The sequence below is a fragment of the Rhinatrema bivittatum genome, chromosome 5 (assembly GCF_901001135.1).
Source record: "Rhinatrema bivittatum chromosome 5, aRhiBiv1.1, whole genome shotgun sequence".
NCBI classification, from domain to species: Eukaryota; Metazoa; Chordata; class Amphibia; order Gymnophiona; family Rhinatrematidae; genus Rhinatrema; species Rhinatrema bivittatum.
Window position 1 is genome coordinate 348,555,266 of NC_042619.1, and position 25,106 is coordinate 348,580,371.

At 45.3% G+C, this 25,106-nt stretch overlaps 2 protein-coding genes across 2 annotated transcripts in view; both read right to left on the reverse strand.

Moving 5' to 3' along the window:
• METTL21C (methyltransferase like 21C) overlaps positions 1-4,891 on the reverse strand; it is a 48,736-nt gene extending 43,845 nt beyond the window's left edge. Inside the window, 1 exon segment of the mRNA XM_029604538.1 lies at positions 4,782-4,891. Within this exon segment, the coding sequence (XP_029460398.1) occupies positions 4,782-4,833 (52 nt within the window). The 5' untranslated portion in view covers positions 4,834-4,891.
• Positions 4,892-7,145: 2,254 nt separating this feature from the next.
• The window catches only part of ERCC5 (ERCC excision repair 5, endonuclease), a 104,931-nt gene continuing 86,970 nt past the window's right edge, over positions 7,146-25,106 (reverse strand). Inside the window, exon 17 of the mRNA XM_029604524.1 lies at positions 7,146-8,453. Coding sequence (XP_029460384.1) covers positions 8,409-8,453 — 45 coding nt within the window. The 3' untranslated portion in view covers positions 7,146-8,408. The remainder of the gene's footprint in view (positions 8,454-25,106) is intronic.

Consider the following 25,106-nt stretch of genomic DNA (forward strand, 5'->3'; position numbering starts at 1 on the left):
CAAGTATACTATATCTACCGGTTCACCTTTATCCACATGTTTATTAACTCCTTCAAAAAAGTGAAGCAGATTTGTGAGGCAAGACTTGCCCTGGGTAAAGCCATGCTGACTTTGTTCCATTAAACCATGTCTTTCTATATGTTCTGTGATTTTGATGTTTATAACACTTTCCACTATTTTTCCTGGCACTGAAGTCAGGCTAACCGGTCTGTAGTTTCCCGGATCGCCCCTGGAGCCCTTTTTAAATATTGGGGTTACATTTGCTATCCTCCAGTCTTCAGGTACAATGGATGATTTTAATGATAAGTTACAAATTTTTACTAATAGGTCTGAAATTTCATTTTTTATACTTCTGTTAGATTCTGTTAGATTCCGCAGAAGGGATTCTCCAGTCTACATCCGGCAGATTAAAATCTCCAACAATCAACACAGCAGGGCCTTTCCTCCAGAGAAGTTCCACTAAAGAATTCAAAGAAACGTAAGAGCATCAGAGAAGATGCTCCATGGGATCTTCCCCTGGGACACAGGTACAGGCTGGGTAATACTGTGAGGATGGCAGGAACACAGTTAGGACTGTGAAAATCTTTAAGGGGATCCCCTGCAGATTAGGAGTCCTCCAGAGTAGGGGACCACGAAACTCTCACTCAAAGAGCGTTAGGAATCCCCAGAATCTGAGTCCTCAGCACATATTCAGAAAGCTAAATGACATTCATCTGTACAGTCATCTGTCTTGCCTGCACATTGATTCCTTTCTAAAGAAATCAGTAATTTTACTTTGAACACCCCGACCTGTGTCCTGCCTCCTTTGCCCCATCCAGCATCCGACAGGACACTGCACCACTGCACATCAGAAGGGGAATCATCTTACTGCCTGGACCACAAGCACTTGCTTACCCCCATAGAAAGGACTCACTCCTTGAGTGATAAAGTCGGAGGGGAGCAGTGGCAGAGGGAGATAGCCCCAGAGATATATGAATTACTTTGTCTGCCCCGAAAGATTCTCTCACCTTTAAAAACAGGGTTACACTTTCATTTGTATATCATAGGGTTGTGGTGGTCCCTACAAGGAGTGATGGATTTAAGTTTTTGCCACTTCTATGCATTGTTAGTATCATTGTCTCGACCCCTTCCCCCTTCTTCCCCTCTTTTCCCTCCTCCCCTGCTGAAAAGACAAATAGAGAGCAGTAGTCTAAGGCACAGTCCCTAATTTCCTGTGGCAGCTCAAGGATAGATTCTGCAAAAAGTTAGAAAATTCTGTAGAAAAGTTTCCAAAATTCTGTGTCATATAAGCAAACATGTCCATCCTTTGCATATTAAATAGTTAATTTTACATTATACAAATAAAAATACTTTTCCAAACTTAGTGTGTGTCTGCATAATTTATTTTGGTTTTGTTGGATAGGGGGGAAAGGATGTATCAACATCGGGAGGACAGCTTATGGATAAGGGTCCCTTGATCCAGAGTAATTTTATTATTTGTACATTTTTAGCTCCCGGCAAGGTTCTTTTTGTTTCATTGCTTCTGTTCCAGTTAATGCTTTGCAGGTTTTATGTGTTTGTATATTTCTGGATTGGTTTTGATTTAACAATTATGACCCACTGAGTATGTTGGATTGTGTGGGACAGAAATGTTTGTAAATAACTAAGGGATGGATAGAGAAGAGGAGGAGTACAGCATTGGGAGGAGGAAAGTGATGGAAAGAGGAGAAGGGGTGGATTGGAGATATGAAGGCTTGGGGGGAGAGGATCAGAAGGATGAGGGAAGTTCTGAATCAAGAGAAGGGCGCAGGAAGGAGAATTGGGTTAGGTGGAAAGATTCCAGGATCTGGGGGGTAAAATCCAGGATCAGACTGAAGACAGGAAGATATCCCTACCCCTGCTTTGGTCCTGCTTCACCTTCCTTCTCCATCCCCTCTCTATACTTTTTATCCTACAATGTCCCATTGCCACATCCCCTTGGTGCTAATCCCTTCTCTCACACATACACAAATATTCTGTCCCTGTTCACATCTCTCTAACACACATGCACCTCCCCCAACTGATCTTCATCTCATTCTCTCACACTCCTTCCTTCTCCCCATGACTCTTCTTTATCCTACCCAAAAATCCCCATCAGCCGTTCCTCACTATCCCATAATTCCCCTCTCAAATGATCCCCTTCTCAGCCCTTCCTCAACCCCACACCAATGCTCCCCCTCTCAGACCCCTCTCTCACAAAAAATCCCCAACTCAACGCCTCACCCCCTCTTCAAATCTCAATGGAGAAGGTACAGAGAAGGGCAACTAAAATGATAAAGGGGATGGAACATCTCCCCTATGAGGAAAGGCTGAAGAGGTTAGGGCTGTTCAGCTTGAAGAGACGGCTGAGGGGGGATATGATAGAGGTTTTTAAGATCATGAGAGGTCTTGAACGAGTAGATGTGACTAGGTTATTTATACTTTCATATAATAGAAGGACTAGGGGGCATTCCATGAAGTTAGCATGTGGCACATTTAAGACTAATTAGAGAAAATTCTTTTTCACTCAGCGCACAATAAAGCTCTGGAAATTGTTGCCAGAGGATGTGGTTAGTGCAGTTAGTGTAGCTGGGTTTAAAAAAGGTTTGGATAAGTTCTTGGAGGAGAAGTCCATTACCTGCTATTAATCAAGTTTACTTAGAGAATAGCCACTGCTATTAATTGCATCAGTAGCAGGGGATCTTCTTAGGGTTTGGGTAATTGCCAGGTTCTTGTGGCCTGGTTTGGCCTCTGTTGGAAACAGGATGCTGGGCTTGATGGACCCTTGGTCTGACCCAGTATGGCATTTTCTTATGTTCTTAATGATCCTCCCTTCAGTATTTCTTCATTTTCCACCCCCATTATCCTCTTCTCGGCCTTTCCTCCCTTCACTCAACTCCTATGATCCCCCTTTTTTAGCCCTCCCCACCACCCCATGATACTCTTCTGTCTTCCTTTTTTCTTCAATAATCCTCCTCTCTACCTCTCTCTCTCCACTCCTTCCATGATTCCTCTCTCAACCCTTCCTCCCTCCCCTATGATCACCATTCAGCCCATACTTTCCTCACTTCCCATAAGCTGGTCCAAAAGGAGGAGGAGGAGAGCAGAAGTATCTCAGGCTGCATCCTCTTTATCACTCAAGGCCTTCTTGCTGCTTTGAACTATGTATGGCCAAGTGGTTCAAGGCAGCATTTAGGATGAGGCCTGAGATGCTACCATGCTCCTCTGCCTGCCAGCCAGCCAGCCACGATCAGCATTAGTGAGAAAGGTATTGATGATGTTGCCAGTTAAAAGTCCTTTGCCCCTATATGCTACATAAGGAATTCATTACCAACTGAATTACAATTACAAAGTAATTAAAAAACCTTTAAAAAAAGAAATAAAGACATGGTTATTTACACAGGCATTCCAGGAACATGAGCAGGAATGAAATAACATAATCTAATAGGTAGAAGGCAAGCAATAACATGAAAAGCTAGAAGACCAGTGAGTTCTTACCTGGTCTCATTTTAGTCTGTTTTATCTTATTTTAGTTATCTTAATTTATATTAGTAAATATATTTGGTTATATTATTGTACTTAATTTCAATTTTTTATATTTATAATTTTACTTTTCTTGTTTTATGTGTTTTATAATTTTACTTTTTGCATGTATAATGTGTTTTTTTTAAATATTTTATGCCTTGTTAACCGTTGTGAAAGAATACTGAACGATGGTATATAAAACCAATAAATAAAGAAATAGCAGTGCAGGCACCTACAAATCTTCAGCTCCTTTGGGACATTTTGGGATGGAATGGGTGGGGTAGGGATGGTACAGTGCAGGTAGCTGCCGTCGCTGACTCCCATGACTCAAAACGGGAGAGGTGGAGCAGCACTGTGTGGGGGCCACAGGCAGTCAGAAGCAGCAGGATGTGGCAAATGTTTGTATTCACCTCAAGATTTTTGCTTCCCTATATACAGGCTTAGTATCTATAAATCCAGGCCTACCTAGAAGTTGGATTCAGTTTCAGACAACTTTATTGGCATGACAATTTGACATGCATTGCCAAAGTAATCTATCTTGAAACTATAATAAAGAGGAAAGGTGCCTGCACCTGCATGGCCAGTATGCAAATTCACCTGTACCCCCCCTCCCTCGTTGTACACACTAGCTCTGCCCCTCTATCCCTCTGTATGGGAACCGAAGATCCCTCCCTCTTTCCCTGTACTCTTCAGCTCCACCCCTCTCTCTTTATTATCCAATGCATTATCTGCTACCACATATGGAAATTGAGCTCCACCCCTCTATTATCCAATCCATTCTCTGCTACCACATATGGAAATTGAGCTCCACCCCTCTCTCTATTATCCAATCCATTCTCTGCTACCACATATGGAAATTGAGCTCCGCCCCTCTCTCTGGCTGAACTCCCTGCTCTCTCTCTCTGAAGAGTCAATCCATTCTCTGCTACCACATAGTACATCAGAGCTCAGGTGCACCCTCTCTACCTTCCCACCTCTCAATTACCTGCACCTCACTGTAGTGTTTCCTCATCCTTGGAGGGGCTTTTACTGCTCATATAATCATTAAAATAAAAGTAAGTAACACATCATAAAATAATAAGTTGGATACAGCTAACAGTCACTTGCTGGTATATTTAAGCTCCAAATTTCACGTTAATCGTGAAGTTACTATGGATACCGCCTCACCACCCACAAAACTTTTTCTTTTCATGAGGTACCGCGCAAAATCCCCTAAGAACCGTTAGCTCCCGTGCGCACCTGTCCTGCCTCCTTTTTACCGTTGGTGCAGGGGCGGGAGGAGACGCACGCGCAGTGAGCGGAGGCTTCCATAGCAAGCGCGAGGAGCTGGAGCTGCCGCCGCCGCGTGCGAGCGAGCGAGCGAGCCTTACCGCCGGGCTCCGGTCCCTGCTCGTCCATGGCGCGGCCGTCGCTGCCTGGGCCGAGTCCGTTGGCGGGTTTTATTGTCTAGCTCCGGGGGGGGGGGAGTTGGAGACCTTTAATCCCTGACACTCCCTAACATTAGCTTGCGCGCCAAAGTTCATCTGGCCGCAGCCCCACGCCCGACCCCGAGTTCACGTGTGCTGGCGCTGCAGCTGCATGCTCCACATGCCAGAGAGATGTCTGCAGCGAGGGAGGCTGCGCAAACACCGAGTTCCTGGAGAAAATGAGAGCAGGCTGCCCTTACCTTTGCTAGGTCTGCTCTGTGCAATGCTTTGCTTGAAAGTCCCCGAGGACTCGGTTTGCGTGTCCCAGCCAAACATGAATTCGAGCAGGAGATGCGGTGTCGCGTGTGTGCACGTTGCTCGGCGCCTCTCTCTCTCTCTCTCTTTTCCTCCCCGGTCTTACACCTCCCCTCGTTAAAGCACGGCTCGCCTGCAGCGCTCTCCCGGTTGAAACGTCTCGTGCCGGCACGGCGCGCGCCCGGGAGGAGGTGGGAGGGAAGCCACAGCTGCAGCAATCAAACCCCCCACCTGCCCGGCTGACGAAATCGGGCCCTGGCTCCCGATGTGAATAGGTAATGACCCTGCTCTGCCCACAGGACCTCAGAGCCGGCGATGCATAAGAGCGTCCAGAGCCTGACCCCACCCAGAGCTGTCCATCCTTTCTCCCTCCACTCGTTAAGCAGTTTCCAAGCCCCGCTCTTTTGTCCCTGGCCCCAGCAAGAGGAGACCATTGTGGCACATCTTGCCCACGCCAGCTCTTCTGTCAGGTGGCTCCAATCCCTGATGAACGGCCTTGGCTGCTGCTACTCACCCAGATCACAGGCCATACTGGCAGAGGAGGCTAGCCCAAGGCACTGAGGGCAGGGATGAAATGCCGTCTGCCAGGCGGAGCTAAAGGGCTGGGGATGGAAGGAAGAAGAGGATTGAATTGGAAAAACTTAGGAAGGGGCTCAATGGCCCTGGTTGATGTTGCCAGTGTGTCTTACTGGGATGGAGGACTCCTCAGGAAAACTGTTGGACCAGCAGTATTAGCAAGACGTGCTGGCAACAACAAACATCAATTCATAAAGCTCCTTCATAACGTATCACAGTAGTTCCCAACATTCGTAGTGTCATGGCACATCTGGCACAGAGTTCATTTCATCATACTACACATCACTATCACTTTAACTTCTCTTCCCTCATGATGCCTCCCCTTTCCAGACAGCATCACTTTCTCTTCCCTCTCCCACCCACCATCATCACCTCTTTCTTTCTCCTGGCATCATCACTCTCTTCCCTTCTTTCTCCACCACTCCCTGACATCATCATCACCACCTTCTCTCTCCCCCACCCTCTCCCTCCAGATTTCTCTCTTCCTGCACCCACCACCATCAACTTCTATTTCCTTCTTTCTCCACCACTCCCTGACATCATCATCACCACCTTCTCTCTCCCCCACCCTCTCCCTCCAGATTTCTCTCTTCCTGCACCCACCACCACCATCAACTTCTATTTGCTTCTTTCTCCCCATCCCTTTGCATCATCCTCATCACCACCACCACCTTCTCTCTCCCCCCAACCCTCTTCCTCAACCCACCACCGTCATCACCTTCCCGTCCTCTCTCCAGCATCATCACCTTCTCTTTCCTTCTTTCTCCCCCATTTAGGGGAGAGTAACCCAAATTATAGCTCCACAATGCAAGGTTCCACATTAGGAGTCTCCATTCAGGAAAAGGATCTAGGTGTCATCATTGACAATACGTTGAAATCTTCTGCTCAATGTGCAGCCGCAGCCAAGAAAGCAAATAGAATTACTTGGAGCAGGAGTGGAGAGGAAAGTAGACAGCACTAGGTCATGTGTCCATACAGATATGGAATCAACATAGGTCCAAATATAAGTCAAGTCATAGGGGGGAATAGAAACTTGAGTTAGGAACTGTTCAATTACTTGGAGCAGGAGTGGAGAGGAAAGTAGACAGCACTAGGTCATGTGTCCATACAGATATGGAATCAACATAGGTCCAAATATAATATCATGGTACATACATCATATATATATATCTATATATCTCCATCTATCTCAGTGTTTCCCAACATTTTCAAGCCCAAGGCACAGCTATATTAACAAACATTTTGTGTGGCACACCAACCTCCATGGAGCAGGCAATGCAGTCATGCAGAGGATTCATATGACCAGAAAAATAACTAGGGAAGCACTGAAAGACCTGCCAGTCCCTTTTGCTATTTTAAAATAAAGAGGGGGGTGCGGAGAGGGACCAAGACTTACATGATCCCATCACTGACAAGTTCTCTCTACATACAAGTGCACGAGGAAGGAGAAGTCAGTGTGGCATAGGTAGCCAGCTCAGTCAGTTAGCTTGGCTGCCAGAACTCCTCAACTACTGCTTCCAACACTCAGTCACATCTAGTGCTCAGTGCATGCGCTGCAGTATCCTATTAAGCCTAGGGGTGACAGAGGCTAGAAGGACTCAAAGGAGGAAGCTCAGGGGGTAGATATGTGTGCCAAACAAAGCGGGGCTCGGCTATTCATATGCTGCATGCTTATTAATTTCCATACTCCAGGGCACATTCTGTAGCTAGGAAGGGGAGGTGTATGTGACTATACACGTTCTAAGAAAAGAGCTTCTACGTGTTTAAGAACCATTGCTGGTGTCTCTTATTGATGTGAGGTGCTGAGAGCAGAACGCAGGTCCTGGTCTGGATCTGAAAATCAGGCAGCAGTGACTTTTCCGTGGCACACTGATTGGGTCTGAAGGCACTCTGTCTACGAAACACTGACCCATCGTTTAGTGCAGTGGCCTCCAATACAGACCAGGTGCTCTGTAGCCAAAGGGTGAATCGGCCTCTTCTCTGTGGGCACATGTGCCATCCATCATGATTCTAGAAGGATCTGCTTTAGGCACAAAAACTATACGCCATGTAGAAAGCTATTTCCTGACCCAGTAAGGTAAGGTATCTTATAGACGGTGCTTATCCTGCTGCTGCTCTTGCTGGAAGGTGTCCAGCTTCACCACCCCACTCACAGTGGACTCTGCTGTGGAGGACACCACCAGCCACTCTGCCGCTGTGAATGTCACTTGGCTGTCCACCTCCTCAGCTCGCAACCTGGCTTGCTTTTCACCGCCCGCTTCAAGTCACGCCCCTTGTGGCACAGTTCCCACACACTTCTGCTGTTTTTGAATACAGCGTTGATCTGCCGAATGCGTTCTCTATCCGCTCTTTGTGATATAAGCCCACTCTTTTTTTGCTGCTGCTCCATAGCGAACGCTGTGTGCTCTCATCACTTCCTTTACCAGCCTATCAACTTCTCTTGGAAGAACGTTGGACTTGTGCATGTGGGCATCACGCTCCTGAGACATGGTATCAAGAAAAAACAAGTACCCGTCCCTGCTTTTATCCCCGCAAAGACATGCAGTATGTGTATTCCTCCGTGCACACGAGCGTAATGTATGCAAATTCCTAGTGCTTCAGGCACAGGTCCCAGCTCTTCTTCAAGTCCTCAATCTATCGGATAACAAAATATGAGGCACATTAATGCATGGTTGCTGTCAATGTGAGTGCCATACTGGTATGTACTATTCATTGTTATTCATTCAGGTGTGAGTAGTTGTACCACACTCGATGCCACCCCCCCCATGCAAGACCTGACTTTTGCAACCCATGCCCCATCCCTAGTAGCCCCCCATGCATGGCCTGACCCTCCCCACACCATTAACTCCATTTCAGTTTAACCCACTTGGGTAGGAGGCACCATGATTGAAAGTGGTGCGGAGCTCCATCCAGGCCAGCTTGCTTTTCCTGAGGTCCCGGCGCACCCCAGGAACAAACAATAAATTGGCCTCGTTAGCCACCACCAGGGCTGCCAGATGTTGGACGACCCTGGTGGTAAAACTGGTCTGGGGGCAGGGCGAGGTATTTTACTATGTATGCCCCTGAGGGTTGGAAGTGGTGTGCTCAAGCAAGCACGCCACCCGCATGCACAAACGTGGGCGTGACACCTTGTGTGTGCATGCCTACGGGTGCAGAATAGAGGCACATAAAATGTGGGCGGTGCTGTGCGCATTTTGTAAAGTGTGCCCGTACTTTGGCACACCACTAAAATGTTTTGCTCCTCACCCATGTGCGCTCATGTTTGTTTTGAAATCGACCCTTTTTTGAGAGGCATCAATTCTAATCCCTAGAGTTGTAATAGTTTCTTCCACCTGGATAGAACGTCCCTTCCTACATGACAGGAGGAAGCAGTGAGGGTTCACGCTTTCTAGAGAACCACACAGCTTCAGATTTGCTAGGATTAACTTTAGAAAGTTTTAGCCTGTAAGCTACTGCAGTAAGAGAACAGTTAAAACTAGACAGGGAGAAAGAAGAATCAAGATCAAAACTGGCAATAATCTGTATGGTGTCAGCATAAAAATGTAGCTAGAAAATCCCTTACTTTGAATTAAATCAGCAAGTGGAGTTAAATATAAATCATATAAAATAGGAGACAGGATGGAAGCCTGAGGAGCACCAGAGGACGAGAGGCAGATTGTGTGGAGTTCCATGAAACAGAATAAGAGTCTGCATCAAGACTTAAACCAGAGTCGTGCTGGGACCTGGATTCCTGTGTTGAAAAGGTGATTAAGCAAGAGCTGATGACCAACAGTGCCAAAGGCAGAGCTCATGTCTAAGCAAACTAAAGAGGACTAGTTCCCTGTGTCCGTGCTGTGGCCTTTCCAGTAACTGGATTGTTTGGGATGTGGAACAAAAGCGCTTTCTAAGAAACTGCAAAGCTGAGACTGAATGACCTCCTCAATAACCTTGCAGATGGAAGGCAGGTTTGAAATGGGACGAAAATTGTCAGGAAGATCTGGGTCAAGAGAATGCTTGTCTAACACAGGTTTAACAATAGCAGACTTGAGAGACAGAGGGGGGAGGCTATCCAGGCTGGGATTTGTAATGTCAGCAAGAGGAGAGAATAAATTTAATACTGGATTTCATAGGCGAAAGGTAATGGATCAGCAGGTGAGGAAGAGGCAGACATTCGTTTCAGAAGAATGTGTAGGCCAGCAGGGGAGATCTCATTAAAGGCCGACTGGTGTAATATCTTTGAGAGGTGTAGAGGGTAAGTCCAGAGACTGTGTTGGACTGATTATGGGAAAACTAGAGGGGAATTCACTTCGGATATTAAAAATTTTAGTCTCAAAAGACTTAGCAGAAATGTCAGTAGTTATATTGGAATGAATAGGTTGGGAGGAATGAAAACCAGAAATTTGTGACATAAGTTTGATGTGAATATTTGTTTGGCGCTCACATCTACTATATAATGTTGGATAAGTAACTTCACAGGAGTATTTATTTATTTACAACACTTATATTCCAGATATACCAAAACATGTCCTAAGAGGATTCCATATAAAACATATCCTTCCCCCCATGGGAAGAATCTGATCCTCAGGGCTGTAGGATTGAGAGTGGATTTTGCCCTGGAACCCAGCATGACCCCTGCATTCCTGGCTGCATTATATACCCATAAGGCCCCACACTGCTTCTTCTAACCATACCTTAGCACACTTCATCTAGCACAGCTATACAAACCCAACGTCTACAAGGAAACAACTTTCATGGCTAGAAGCCACGCTAGCGCGTAGACACATTCATCGTTTACTGTCACCATCATGGGGTGTGTGGGGAAGGGGATGGATGGTGGGGGGGGCTGGGGAATTTGGTAGTCATGAGACCCCTAAAGAAGAGTTATATGAATGGTGGGGAGACCAGAGAGTTGTCTCTCTAGGAATCTCAGCATAGCTCAGTTGCTCCATGGCTTCCTTCTGGATAATGTAGGGTATGGGCGTCGGCCCTTGCTACTCATTCCAGTGACTTTCCTGAGGACTCTTGCAGACAGGAGGTACAATGAGACCCCGGTGTCCACTCGCTCCATAACCAAGTGTCATTGCAGGTATTTGAATCACCCACATGGGGAGGGGCCTTATGATAATCCCTAGAAAAAGTAGTTCTGTTTGTGCTCACCTGCTGCATTCTTCACAAAATGACAGTAAAGTACGGCCTAGAAACCAATATTAATCCCCACCTCATGCTAGATCCCAGCCATCCCTCTCCCACCAGACCAGAAGTAGAGTCATTGCAAAAGTAGGGAAGAGAATTCTGTTTTACTGGATCCCTACTGTATCTTATTTAATTCAGCTTTCCTGTCTGTATTTCCTTTCACAGGGCAAGGCTTATCCCACTGTGCAGTAAACTCAAAGCAGCTCCTGCTTCAGCCAAAGGAAAGTGCTTTATGGGTAGCTTTTGCTATGACACCACAGGCCTCTATAAGGAATGGCACAGTACACGCCCTGGGACTGGGATCAAAGAAAACCCTCCCTAGGGGCCATTGAAGACCTCGCACCAGACATTTTCAGAAAAAGAAAGGCACTGGTACATACTCTATAGCTGCCAAAAATCTCCACTTTTATTTACACAATAGGCAAAAAAGTTCAACTTTTCTTTGCATGTCAGACATGCCTCGCAGATTCTGCCTGTTTTTTAAAATATTGTTGTACACGAGAGGTTTGAATTCTCTCAAAGGGCCATCTCACAAGTTCACATAGCACGGCCTGATTCTTCACAACCTATTCACAGCATGCATTTCATGTCCTGCAGCCTCTGCTTTCATGGAGGACAGGTATTGTGGCAGAGAGGGACGACGCTTGTGTGCGGAGACTCCTAAATTTAAACTCTTTTGGTTCTAGGAGCACAAAGTGTTCTGCATCGGGGAGACCTTGAAGTTATCTTGTTTGACTTGATTGGTGACTGTTTTACTCACAAATGACCACAGGATGGCAGTTTTAGAGAGGGAGAAATTTTTGCTTAGGTGATAATGGCACTGGCACATGCGTCTTTTAAAATCCCCCCATTTATGCGGTAGAAGTGGCTTTTTCATGCATATGTGCGCGTCCACTTAAAATTGCACATACGTGTGGCGTGGTCCAGTTATTGTTTTAACACACGCATATATACACATGTATGTCATAAAATGGCCATGTTGCTGGGCGCAGGCCAACAAATGCACGCACATGTGCGCCTGCCGCTTGTTTGAAAGTTACCATCCTTGTGTATTTACCCCATGTGAGTGCATATTGGGGTAGATTTTCTAAATCTACGTGCGCGCGAACAAAAGTACGCTGGATTTTATAAGATGCGCGCATAGCTGCGCATATCTTATAAAATCTGGTGTCAGCGCGCGCTGCCTGTTCCCTCCGAGGCCGCTCCGAAATCGGAGCGGCCTTGGAGGGATTAATGTTTTAAATGAAACATGATGGCGCTTATAATAGCTGTAATCATGCTTAATTCCATTTTCTGCATCCACACTTTTAAAAGACTATTGTTTATGTGCTATTAGAACAAAGATAGACTTTAATCTTTTGCTGTGATGCCTAAACATAGAAAGGAATGTATTCCCCATTGAAACAGTATATAGTAATCTGTGCGCTATCCAACAAAGTTTTGTGGTGCTGTAATGCTGTTCTTCCAGCACATACACAAGACATTTGAGAAAGGAAATTCCCTGTCTGTGGTTTAAAATAGACAAAAAGTCAAACATTCTTTGGCATTCCTAATGGTAATATGAATTGATTATACCTCTGAGTCCAATTTATTTTAGTGCAGTTCATCCAAGCTAGTGGAAAATCTATAAATCCTTGAAATTAGACCTTGGTAGTAGCTTCTAAGACCTGAATTGCAGAGGACTTGCACAGATATGTCCTTAGTTATGGTTATCATACACCACTGTGCAGTTTACATCATCTCATTAATAATGTTCACAAAATAAAACTGTAATTACCATGATCACAGTTGTTTATTGTTTTCAGTTCGTGGCTCGCCATTCTACAATATGTGCTCAACACCAGGAACAACAGGAAACGTTAAAAAAAAAAAAATCAACCTTACACAACTTTAACCAAACACAGAAACTTAATCACAACTTTAACAAAAGAAACTGGATATTGTTAAAAATGTTAATACTAAGCTAAAGTTTAGTTAATGAAACAATAAGCAGGCAGAAAAAAACAGCAACGGAAAAAGTGGTCATGCCTGAAGGAATAGATGGTGCCGGAAGCACACATGCCTACCAAAATCATAAATGATTGCCAATTCACTACAGAATCATTTACAAGTCCATCACTACCATTTACAAATCCATCCATCACCACGCTCCGCTCAACTTACAAATTCCTTTCAAAAAAACACACCTCCTCCAGACCCATCAGAGAGTCTTATAGAGAATCACTTCATGTTCCACACCCCAAAACCTTTCAACACAAATCCCTCAAAGACAGAGCCTTCTCAACAGCAGGACCACCACTATGGAACTCCGTCCCACCGGACCTGCGACAGGAACCCTGCCTACCGACCTTCAGGAAAAGGCTGAAAACATGGCTTTTTAAGAAAGCCTTCCCAGACGCCAACTGATCCTTACCTTACCGGACACCTCCAACACACTGTTAACAATCTCCTTCACTACATTAATGCTACAACATTGTAAATAATTTGCTCTCGGATAAACTCCTTTCTTCTACTTTCTCTTCTGCTCCCAGTCGTGCACTTCCCTGTTTTATTGTAACTGCAATTTTTCTAACCATGCACTTGTTATAGTTTTTTTGTATTTCTCTGTATTAAATGTAAACCGGCATGATGTGATACCAGTCATAAATGCCGGTATAATAAAAACACTAAATAAATAAATATCAGAAGCACTAGTGTGAGAATTAACGAAGGCCATTTCTATGCCATTAAAGGATCAGCTACAGAAGTTGCAATCCTCCCTAGATGAACTGTACAAAAAAAACTGAGAATAACCAACAAGCACTCACCGCTCTAGATCTTAGGCCGCGATTTATCAAAATGCGGTAAATAAATATCACATGTGATGGGAAAAGGGGCGTGCGACGCAAAAAACTCAGGCGATTGTGAAGCATTTAAACTTTACGGATAAAATGAAAATATTGGAGGCTTATCGAAAACAAAAGGAATTCAGTCTAGAAGATTAAAAAAAAAAAAACATTTCTACAAAAGTGATGGCCACGAGAAAGGGAATCAAATTCACCTTGCAATACCCAGCATGCCCGCGAGTACTTTATCAGGGGAAACCCGAGTGTTTCTCACTAAGAATGGCGCAAAGCGATTTATGAACTCGCTCTAGTTTGGTTGGTGGAAATGGACACTGGCATCTTTTAAGCTGAAGTGCTCGACCACATGAGGATAATCATAGCCGCACTGCAAAAATAAATGAATGGCTGACGATTACCGTGAATTTGTCTTGAGACTTTTGAATCATAATGTAAATATATAGGAAAAAGAAAAGATTTCAAAGGAAAAATCACAATATGATATCAAAATACAGTCCTTATCCAAAAGGGTATCCAAAAAGCAGTGTAACAACAACAAAATAGGAAATAAATTAAACTGAGAGGACATACTAGCAAAAACTAAATTTATTACCAGGACCCCAGAGGCCTTAACTACTAATATCAGCAGCTTTATCTATAAGGAATGTGTCTAAATGAGCTGGGTCAGTAAAAACAAACTTATTCCCTTGGAATGTAATAATGCATTTGCATGGAAACTTTAGGAAAAAAGATGCTCCCAGAGTTAACACACGCTGTTTATAAAGCAGGAAGGTTTCCCTCCTCATCTGGATGTCTCTAGCAAAACCTGGAGTATAGAAATTCTCATTTCTATACATAAAATATTATTTAAGGACCAAATCTTTGTCAACATCTAAGGCAAAAGATATAATAAGAGTGGATCGCATTGATATATTATCATTAGAGCTTTGAAGAAAATCAGAAACATCTACACGCTCAAATTGTTGCAGAGGTGGACCCCCTGGCCAGAGGTGGTGGTGGCGCCACCTGTGAAGGAAGCCCCCGTGGGTCCCCATTGTCAGGAGGCGAGGCCAAGCGGGAAGTGGAGGCCGACTGGAGCTTCGCCAATACCAGCCCTCGTTCCCCACAGGTTGAGCCCTTGGGTACCGGGCCTGGCTGGACTTAGGCAAGCCTCCGCGTGGTTGATCCCAGAGAAGGTGTCCAGAGGCAGTGCCAGGTGGCATCGGAGATGAAGGGTTCCGGAAGGATGAGGCAAGAACCAAGGTCGGGTCCAAACGGAGGGTTGAGGCTGGCGGCTAGAGGCAAGGTCAGGTCCAAGCAAAGGGTCGAAGGCAGGCGGAAAAAGGCAAGGTCAAGTCCAAGCAAAGGGTCAAAGCCAAGGAGGTCCATCAGAAGGTAAGCAGGAGCTGGAACTGGAACAGAATTGAGCTGGAACTGGAGCAGGAGTAGCAACAAAGCACACGACAGGGAAGCGTGGAGACCTGTTGCCAAGGCAGGCTCTGAATGTCTGAGCTTGCCTTATATAGTGGAGCAGGTTGACGTATTCACCTGGGGCCACGGGACTCTTTCCCGCTGCGGCCCCTTTAAAGCCCAGAGAGGCGCGTGTGCGTGCACCTAAGGCCCACTGGCCAGGGAAGAGGAAACGGCGGCGTCTCCCCGTGGCGTACGTGGGGAGGCCCGGTCGGACCCGGAGGAGGCCGCGGCGGCACAGGAGGATCCCGGGAGCACAGGCACTTGGCGACCGCCCACCATCGCCAAGGAGGTCGGGCCAGCGTCAGGGGTGAGTGAGCCCGGCCGCGGGCCTGCCACGGATGTGGAGCACAAAACAAATGGGGTTAAAATATCATATGCTCCCTCATTACTAGCGTACTCACAAAAATACTTCTTACATACAATTTTTAAGTGGACTATTTAAAACATGTATTCAAGTGACCATCATAAAGCACTGGGTTTAGAATCTCTTATCTGATAACCCATGTTTTAAATAGTCCACTTAAAAATTGTATGTAAGAAATATTTTTGTGAGTACGTGGTTTGTTTTTTCTTACACCTAGAGGTTCACATAATATAGTATTCCCTCATTACTAGCAACATCCTTCTTCATAGATAAGAACATAAGAACATGCCATACTGGGTCAGACCAAGGGTCCATCAAGCCCAGCATCCTGTTTCCAACAGTGGCCAATCCAGGCCATAAGAACCTGGCAAGTACCCAAAAACTAAGTCTATTCCATGTTACCATTGCTAATGGCAGTGGCTATTCTCTAAGTCAGCTTAATTAATAGCCATTAATGGACTTCTCCTCCAAGAACATATCCAATCCTTTTTTAAACACAGCTATACTAACTGCACTAACCACATCCTCTGGCAACAAATGCCAGAGTTTAATTGTGCGTTGAGTGAAAAAGAACTTTCTCCGATTAGTTTTAAATGTGCCCCATGCTAACTTCATGGAGTGCCCCCTAGTCTTTCTATTATCCGAAAGAGTAAATAACCGACTCACATCTACCCGTTCTAGACCTCTCATGATTTTAAACATCTCTATCATATCCCCCCTCAGCCGTCTCTTCTCCAAGCTGAAAAGTCCTAACCTCTTTAGTCTTTCCTCATAGGGGAGCTGTTCCTTTCCCCTTATCATTTTGGTAGCCCTTCTCTGTAACATTTAGAGAGTAATTGCAAAACCTCTCGAGCATACTTCCTAAATGACTCCCTAGGCGCTAATAATCTTGTTTTTGGAAAATGTAACAATCTTAGAATTTTAGCCCTAATCGTATTTTCCAGCAATTCACATTTATTATGTAATATCAAGTTACCATTAATATTAGCAACTGCAGTAGACTGGAAAGTAGTAATGGGATTAGTTATAGCAGACTCAACAGAATCCAATCTTTTCTCTAATTCAGACCGTTTAGATGAGGTCCCAGAGGAAAAAAAAAGACAAAGCTATATTGGATAGTGGGGTCTCTGGGAAAAGTCTAACCCTGGTACCCGCAGCAGTTTCACCCATGCAACGGTTGGGAGGGACGACTATGATAGGGGGAATTTTGGCCGAGCCGGTTAACATCGCTTTTAGAGACATTTGGAAAATCGTCTCACGAACAGAATCATCTCTAGCTCAATCCATATCTCAGCTTTATCTCCAAGTTTTCATTTTCTCTACTGAACCTTTTGTTTGCTGACTCTAAGGGATCTCACAAAATCGTAAGGCTGGCCTTATTCTTTGCTAATAATATTTGGTTCCACTGTTGCTGTTTTTCTTTTTATGCTCAAGGATGGCCACTTCTTTGCTTTCATTTTTTCTATTCAGTGGTGATTCCTGGTTCCCCGAGGATCAAATACGAGGTCTCCAGTCTTTGGTTTGGTAACGAAAGCTGCGAAAAGCAGAATTGCTTCAGAGTTCAGCTGACTTGGCAGCTGGGATTCAATGCCAAGAAATGCAGAGTGATGCATCTGGGGTGTGGTAATCCAAAAGTGCTGAATTGGATTCATGCGACAGCCAATACTGGGCCCTGACTTTCATGCTCCGGGGTACTGAATCACTGACATTAGGGGAAAAGCACAGGACTGCTCGTACAGCCAAGCCCAAAAGCAAAGCACGTTCAAACAGTATTGTCTGGATTATCAGGAAGGCTGCTCACCCTGTAAAAGGTTGCTAGCAGTAATTTTGTTATGGGTTTGACAGTTGCTTGCCTTAACATAAGGCTTCAGGGTAACCTGCACAGAGCGGCAGTTACTAACCCTTAAACATGGGGGTAACCTGCATAGAGTGGCAGTTACTAACCCTTAAACATGGGGGTAACCTGCACAGAGCAGCAGTTACTGCCCTTAACAGAAACATGGGTGTAACCTGCACAGAGAAGCAGTTACTACCCTTAACAGAAACATGGGGGTAACCTGCACAGAGCGGCAGTTACTACCTTTAACAGAAACATGGGGGTAACCTGCACGGAGCGGCAGTTACTGCCCTTAACAGAAACATGGGGGTAACCTGCACAGAGAGGCAGTTACTACCCTTAACAGAAACATGGGGGTAACATGCACGGAGCAGCAGTTACTACCCTTTTCAGAAACATGGGGGTAACCTGCATGGAGCGGCAGTTACTACCCTTAACAGAAACATGGGGGTAACCTGCATGGAGCGGCAGTTACTGCCCTTAACAGAAACATGGGGGTAACCTGCACAGAGAGGCAGTTACTACCCTTAACAGAAACTTGGGGGTAACCTGCACAGAGCAGCAGCTACTACCCTTAACAGAAACATGGGGGTAACCTGCACAGAGCGGCAGTTACTTCCCTTAACAGAAACATGGGGGTAACCTGCACAGAGCGGCAGTTACTACCCTTAACAGAAACATGGGGGTAACCTGCACGGAGCGGCAGTTACTACCCTTAACAGAAACATGGGGGTAACCTGCATGGAGCAGCAGTTACTACCCTTTTCAGAAACATGGGGGTAACCTGCATGGAGCGGCAGTTACTACCCTTAACAGAAACATGGGGGGGTAACCTGCATGGAGCAGCAGTTACTGCCCTTAACAGAAACATGGGAGTAACCTGCATGGAGCGGCAGTTACTACCCTTAACAGAAACATGGGGGTAACCTGCATGGAGCAGCAGTTACTACCCTTTTCAGAAACATGGGGGTAACCTGCACGGAGCGGCAGATACTACCCTTAACAGAAACATGGGGGTAACCTGCACGGAGCGGCAGATACTACCCTTAACAGAAACATGGGGGTAACCTGCACGGAGTGGCAGATACTACCCTTAACAGAAACATGGGGGTAACCTGCACGGAGCGGCAGTTATTACCCTTAACAGAAACATGGGGGTAACCTGCATGGAGCGGCAGTTACTGCCCTTAACAGAAACATGGGGGTAACCTGCACGGAGCGGCAGATACTACCCTTAACAGAAACATGGGGGTAACCTGCACGGAGCGGCAGTTACTACCCTTTTCAGAAACATGGGGGTAACCTGCACAGAGCAGCAGTTACTACCCTTAACAGAAACATGGGGGTAAACTGCACGGAGCGGCAGTTATTACCCTTAACAGAAACATGGAGGTAACCTGCACAGAGCGGCAGATACTACCCTTAATAGAACACATGGGGGTAACCTGCACGGAGAGGCAGTTACTACCCTTAATAGAACACATGGGGGTAACCTGCACGGAGAGGCAGTTACTACCCTTAACAGAAACATGGGGGTAACCTGCATGGAGCGGCAGATACTACCCTTAATAGAACACATGGGGGTAACCTGCACGGAGCGGCAGTTATTACCCTTAATAGAACACATGGGGGTAACCTGCATGGAGCGGCAGTTACTACCCTTAATAGAACACATGGGGGTAACCTGCACGGAGCGGCAGTTACTACCCTTAATAGAACACATGGGGGTAACCTGCACGGAGAGGCAGTTACTACCCTTAACAGAAACATGGGGGTAACCTGCACGGAGAGGCAGTTACTACCCTTAACAGAAACATGGGGGTAACCTGCATGGAGCGGCAGATACTACCCTTAATAGAACACATGGGGGTAACCTGCACGGAGCGGCAGTTACTACCCTTAATAGAACACATGGGGGTAACCTGCATGGAGCGGCAGTTACTACCCTTAATAGAACACATGGGGGTAACCTGCACGGAGCGGCAGTTACTACCCTTAATAGAACACATGGGGGTAACCTGCACGGAGAGGCAGTTACTACCCTTAACAGAAACATGGGGGTAACCTGCATGGAGCGGCAGATACTACCCTTAATAGAACACATGGGGGTAACCTGCACGGAGAGGCAGTTACTACCCTTAATAGAACACAAGGGGGTAACCTGCACGGAGAGGCAGTTACTACCCTTAACAGAAACATGGGGGTAACCTGCATGGAGCGGCAGATACTACCCTTAATAGAACACATGGGGGTAACCTGCACGGAGAGGCAGTTACTACCCTTAATAGAACACATGGGGGTAACCTGCACGGAGAGGCAGTTACTACCCTTAACAGAAACATGGGGGTAACCTGCACAGAGCGGCAGATACTACCCTTAATAGAACACATGGGGGTAACCTGCACGGAGCGGCAGTTATTACCCTTAACAGAAACATGGGGATAACCTGCACAGAGCGGCAGATACTACCCTTAATAGAACACATGGGGGTAACCTGCACGGAGAGGCAGTTACTACCCTTAATAGAACACATGGGGGTAACCTGCACGGAGAGGCAGTTACTACCCTTAATAGAACACATGGGGGTAACCTGCATGGAGCGACAGTTACTACCCTTAACAGTAACATGGGGGTAACCTGCATGGAGCGGCAGTTACTACCATAAGAACTGTTTCTGGGCAGAGTGGATGGACCAGGTCTTTTCCTGCCATCATTACTATGCTAGTATGAATAGCAGATTATAATTCACATTTGGAGCTCATCTGAAATTAATACCTTTTCAGAAAAGAATTTAGATATTTTACAGAGCACAAATTGGGATACTCCTTTCACATGCAGCCTGGCACCATGTTTCTTATACTTAGAGATCTAACTAGAACCAGGCAAATTCCTGACAGGTTTTGAGTTCAACAGAAGTTTTGTACTTTCCCCAGATGTGCCGAATTGTTAAATTTTCCCAGCAAATTTGGATAAGTCGGTGTATGTGTGTCGAAATTTGAGGCAGATTTGGATGATTTGTAGAAATACACATTGGATCTGGTTGAGGCGGGTTTCCATGATTCACCAAATGTTTAGAGAGCCCAATTTTGAAACCTCTCCGAGGTACAGCATTTGCGTTTGTAAATGAATGCTTGGAGATTAACACGAGTATTTTATAAACTCTGCGGAGGGAGGAAGCATGTACAGCATATTTCTGATGCAATAAAAAGTAAACCTTCTTTACCCATTTTTATAAACATGATCACATTTTATGGGCAAAATAAGGATTTTATAAGGAATGCACATAAAGGGGTCGAATTTCAAAGGAGCGTGTGCCCATGGATGGGCACACGGTTCCCGGCACACACACACATGGATGCAGCTATTTTATAACACGCGCACGTGCGGGCAGATGGCCTCTGCGCACGGGGGGAGAATTTTAAAAGCCCACATGCAGCGACGCAATTGGGCCTCCCCTAGTTCCCTCGCAGTCTGCACCAATTAAGGAGTGGACTGGGAGGGAACTTTTCTATGCCTAACTCTACCCTTCCTACCTCTTCCCCTCTCCTCCTCAATCCCTACCCCCCTACCTAACTCTTAAATTTTTTAAAAATTTTTACACCTTGCTGCACCTCTGGAGCAGCAGAAGATTCTGCGCGCCAGCCGGCTGCCTGCGTGCGCTTCCCCGGGCCAGCGTCAAACGGCACGGTCCCAGCCCGCCCAGACTCCGCCCCCGGCCGCCCTTTCTGAGAGGCCTGGCACTTGTGCGTGGCAGGGCCCGGCCACGCATGTAACTGCCGGTATTTGTGCTCACGAGCCTTTGAAAATGTACTTGATACTGATTTGAAATTACTTACTTGCATGAGTACTTGGAATCGCCAGGTTTCCAATATCTCCTCTAGTTCACCTAACACGCTCTAGCCCTTCACCCTGAGCCCCCACCAGTTCACCCAGACCTCCACCCAAAACTACAGACAACAGACAAGTCCGATTTCACTTGCACAAGTTGATTAGCAGGTGTGAAAATGTAGGATCAAATTTGCTAGTCTATGCGTATATCTCTTACAAGAGAGCACCTACTGCTGACCTCCCCCCTTCTAGAACGTCCTGATTTTTCCACTAAAATATATGCATGAAACCTAAAATCTATATGTACTCGAGGGTTATGAAATGACAAAAGCACACGCATGCTATTTTTACGAGCAAAACTCCTTTGAAAATTCACTCCTTACAATCTGATTGGGATTAGCTGATTCGTGTCTGATTTCTACAAAAATGTTATGCAAAAGAATTTGGAAAAGTCACTAAAAATTCTTGCAGGTTTGTTGAATTAGTTCACAAACTTTTTTTTTTCTAAACTTTGAACATCTCTAGCTATGACATTATGAAGAAGGTAGTTTTCAGCGGTTGGTGTGGGGCAAAGTACCCGCCTGCAGAATTTGGCTTGAATTCCTGAAGCAGACGTACGTTCATGAGTCCGCTTTCAAAACATTCACAGACCCTGATGGTAAGTGCAGTGACTTCTTTCTAGTCCAGGGAAAAGTGCACACAAAACCGTGTTCCATACATTCTTTTTCCCCCAAAATAATTTTCAAAAGGATGTGAGAAACAGCGTGGCATGGTGTGTCCGTATATCATTCATATGGCACTGCATTACTATCCACGGAACTAATTCGGAAATGGTGCATGTGTACATATCCTGTCTTTTGCAAATGCAGAACCACAAATAATAAAGTGCCTGTAAAGCTAGGCAAGAGTCAGCACATTTCTAATCTGCTCATGTAAATGCCTGTCATGAAACACATTATCTTGCCACATGGGGCATTCATATAAAGTTCTGAAAGGTAATAACCCCTCTACTATAATTACAAACCCAATATCCTTTAGATAGACGTCTCTTTCTGTTCAACACATAATCATCCTGTTTGATTGCTGCCTGATTTTCAGCCTTAACCACTTCTCGAGAATAAACATATATTTCCCTTAGCTTCATGTATGTTTGCTTTGAGTAGATTCTAAGCTCCATGCAGCAGGGACAGTCTCTGACGTGTGTCTGCACAGTGCTATGCTTATTAGTGCTTTAGAAATGAGAAGTAGTGGGAGTAATAGTAGAATGTTTTATAATAATATGTTCTCAAGACCCTTTCTAACAGCACTAGATTCATTTTACTTAACAGTTTATGATGGCATCCCCTCCCCATAAGGGTTTTGAGAGAGCATCTGCTATCAAGTCCTCTGTAGGCAATATTGGAGGTCTATTAATCCATGTTCCTGTGGCTCTCTCAGATTCTTCGTTTGACTTTTCATTTTCTGCATGCAGTAAATACAACTTTGGTGCTGTTCCAGAATCTGTGGAAGTTTGTTCTCATCTTGCCCAGGTCTGTGAGCAACTGCTGCAGTCAGATTACCTCTTGAATAGCTTGTTGCAGCTGCTTTATACTCTGCCACCGTGGAGGGAAAGCAAGACTGAAATCTGGTTCCTGCTAAATCCTCCTCCCAGCAGACTTTCTGTTGGAATCATCCCTAGCTGGGTCTCATACACCGTCAGGTTGCTCTTCACCACATTCCAATCCTTTTAGCTTACAATCCCCTTCTCGCTCAAAACATGTCAGCAGGTCCTCAACGTGCATTGGCATAAAAATCCATCTGTCATCCAGTCTCTTAGAATACAGACAAGGCTCTTGCTGCTTGTGAGCACTGTATTTTTATTTTTCATGCCCTGGTGGCTTGCTCACTTGAGTCTGCATTGCTCTGTGGTCAGGTTTTTCTAAATCCTGTGTGGTCAGGTTTTTCTAAATCCTGGCGGCTCTTCCACATAGATTTCTTCATAGCACCAAACATCCCATGCTGCAAAACCCACAGTATGCTTAGCGAACCTGAAGCCCAACGAAGTACCGAAAAGCACCCACTGTGGAAGCAGCAGGAATAGTACACAGGAATGCTGGCGCAGAAATACTCATGGGTGGAAAAGAGACCAACATCAGTGAGTGATGGCTCAAATGAGGCGTCTGAGGAGGAGAGGCTTCTGTGCCAGGAGGACGAGCAGGAGCACAACCTCCATTTCCGCATACTTCAGAGCCGAGCGCCAATGATGCACCCAACTGCAAAGGGGAAAAGGGGGGGAAAATGAGTTTCCCCCCTTTTCGCCCACCAAGGAAACCAGCAAGAACAGTGCTGTGGAATGCTGGAGTGTAAATACCTAATAGATAGAGAGAACACGAGCGTTGGTGGTGGACAAGCATCTGCACAGGGAGGAAGAGTAGAAAGGAAACCGCCATTTCCGCATACTGCAGCAACGAGTGCTGATGATACATCATTGGAAAATAAAACCTCTCCCGCCATGTGGCCTTAAGAAGACATAAGAACCTACCATACTGGGTCAGACCAAGGGTCCATCAAGCCCAGCATCCTGTTTCCAACAGTGGCCAATCCAGGCCATAAGAACCTGGCAAGTACCCAAAAACTAAGTCTATCCCATGTAACCGTTGCTAATGGCAGTGGGTATTCTCTAGGTGAACTTAATAGCAGGTAATGGACTTCTCCTCCAAGAACTTATCCAATCCTTTTTTAAACACAGCTATATTAACTGCACTAACCACATCCTCTGGCAACAAATTCCAGAGTTTAATTATGCATTGAGTAAAAAAGAACTTTCTCAGATTAGTTTTAAATGTGCCCCATGCTAACTTCATGGAGTGCCCCCTAGTCTTTCTATTATCCGAAAGAGTAAATAACCGATTCACATCTACCCGTTCTAGACCTCTCATGATTTTAAACACCTCTATCATATCCCCGCTCAGGCATCTCTTCTCCAAGCTGAAAAGTCCTAACCTCTTTAGTCTTTCCTCATAGGGGAGCTGTTCCATCCCCCTTATTTTGGTAGCCCTTCTCCGTACCTTCTCCATCACAATTATATCTTTTTTGAGATGCAGCGACCAGAATTGTACACAGTATTCAAGGTGCACTCACCATGGAGCGATACAGAGGCATTATGACATTTTCTGTTTTATTCACCATTCCCTTTCTAATAATTCCCAACATTCTGTTTGCTTTTTTGACTGCCGCAGCACACTGAACCGACGATTTCAGTGTGTTATCCACTATGACACCTAGATCTCTTTCTTGGGTTGTAGCACCTAATATGGAACCCAACATTGTGTAATTATAGCATGGGTTATTTTTCCCTATATGCATCACCTTGCACTTATCCACATTAAATTTCATCTGCCATTTCGATGCCCAATTTTCCAGTCTCACAAGGTCTTCCTGCAATTTATCACAATCTGCTTGTGATAAATTAACTACTCTGAACAATTTTGTGTCATCTGCAAATTTGATTATCTCACTCGTCGTATTTCTTTCCAGATCATTTATAAATATATTGAAAAGTAAGGGTCCCAATACAGATCCCTGAGGCACTCTACTGTCCACGCCCTTCCACTGAGAAAATTGTCCATTTAATCCTACTCTCTGCTTCCTGTTCATGATACTTTTACCTCATTAGACTGTACTTTGACTTTTTAAACATAAAAACGATTATGTTTGAGGGAGGGAGGGGCTGGGAGGTACAAGGCTGTAAGCGTTACTTATGATGCCTAATACCTTTGCACCAGCCCTGGCTGCACTGGATCTACGCGGGA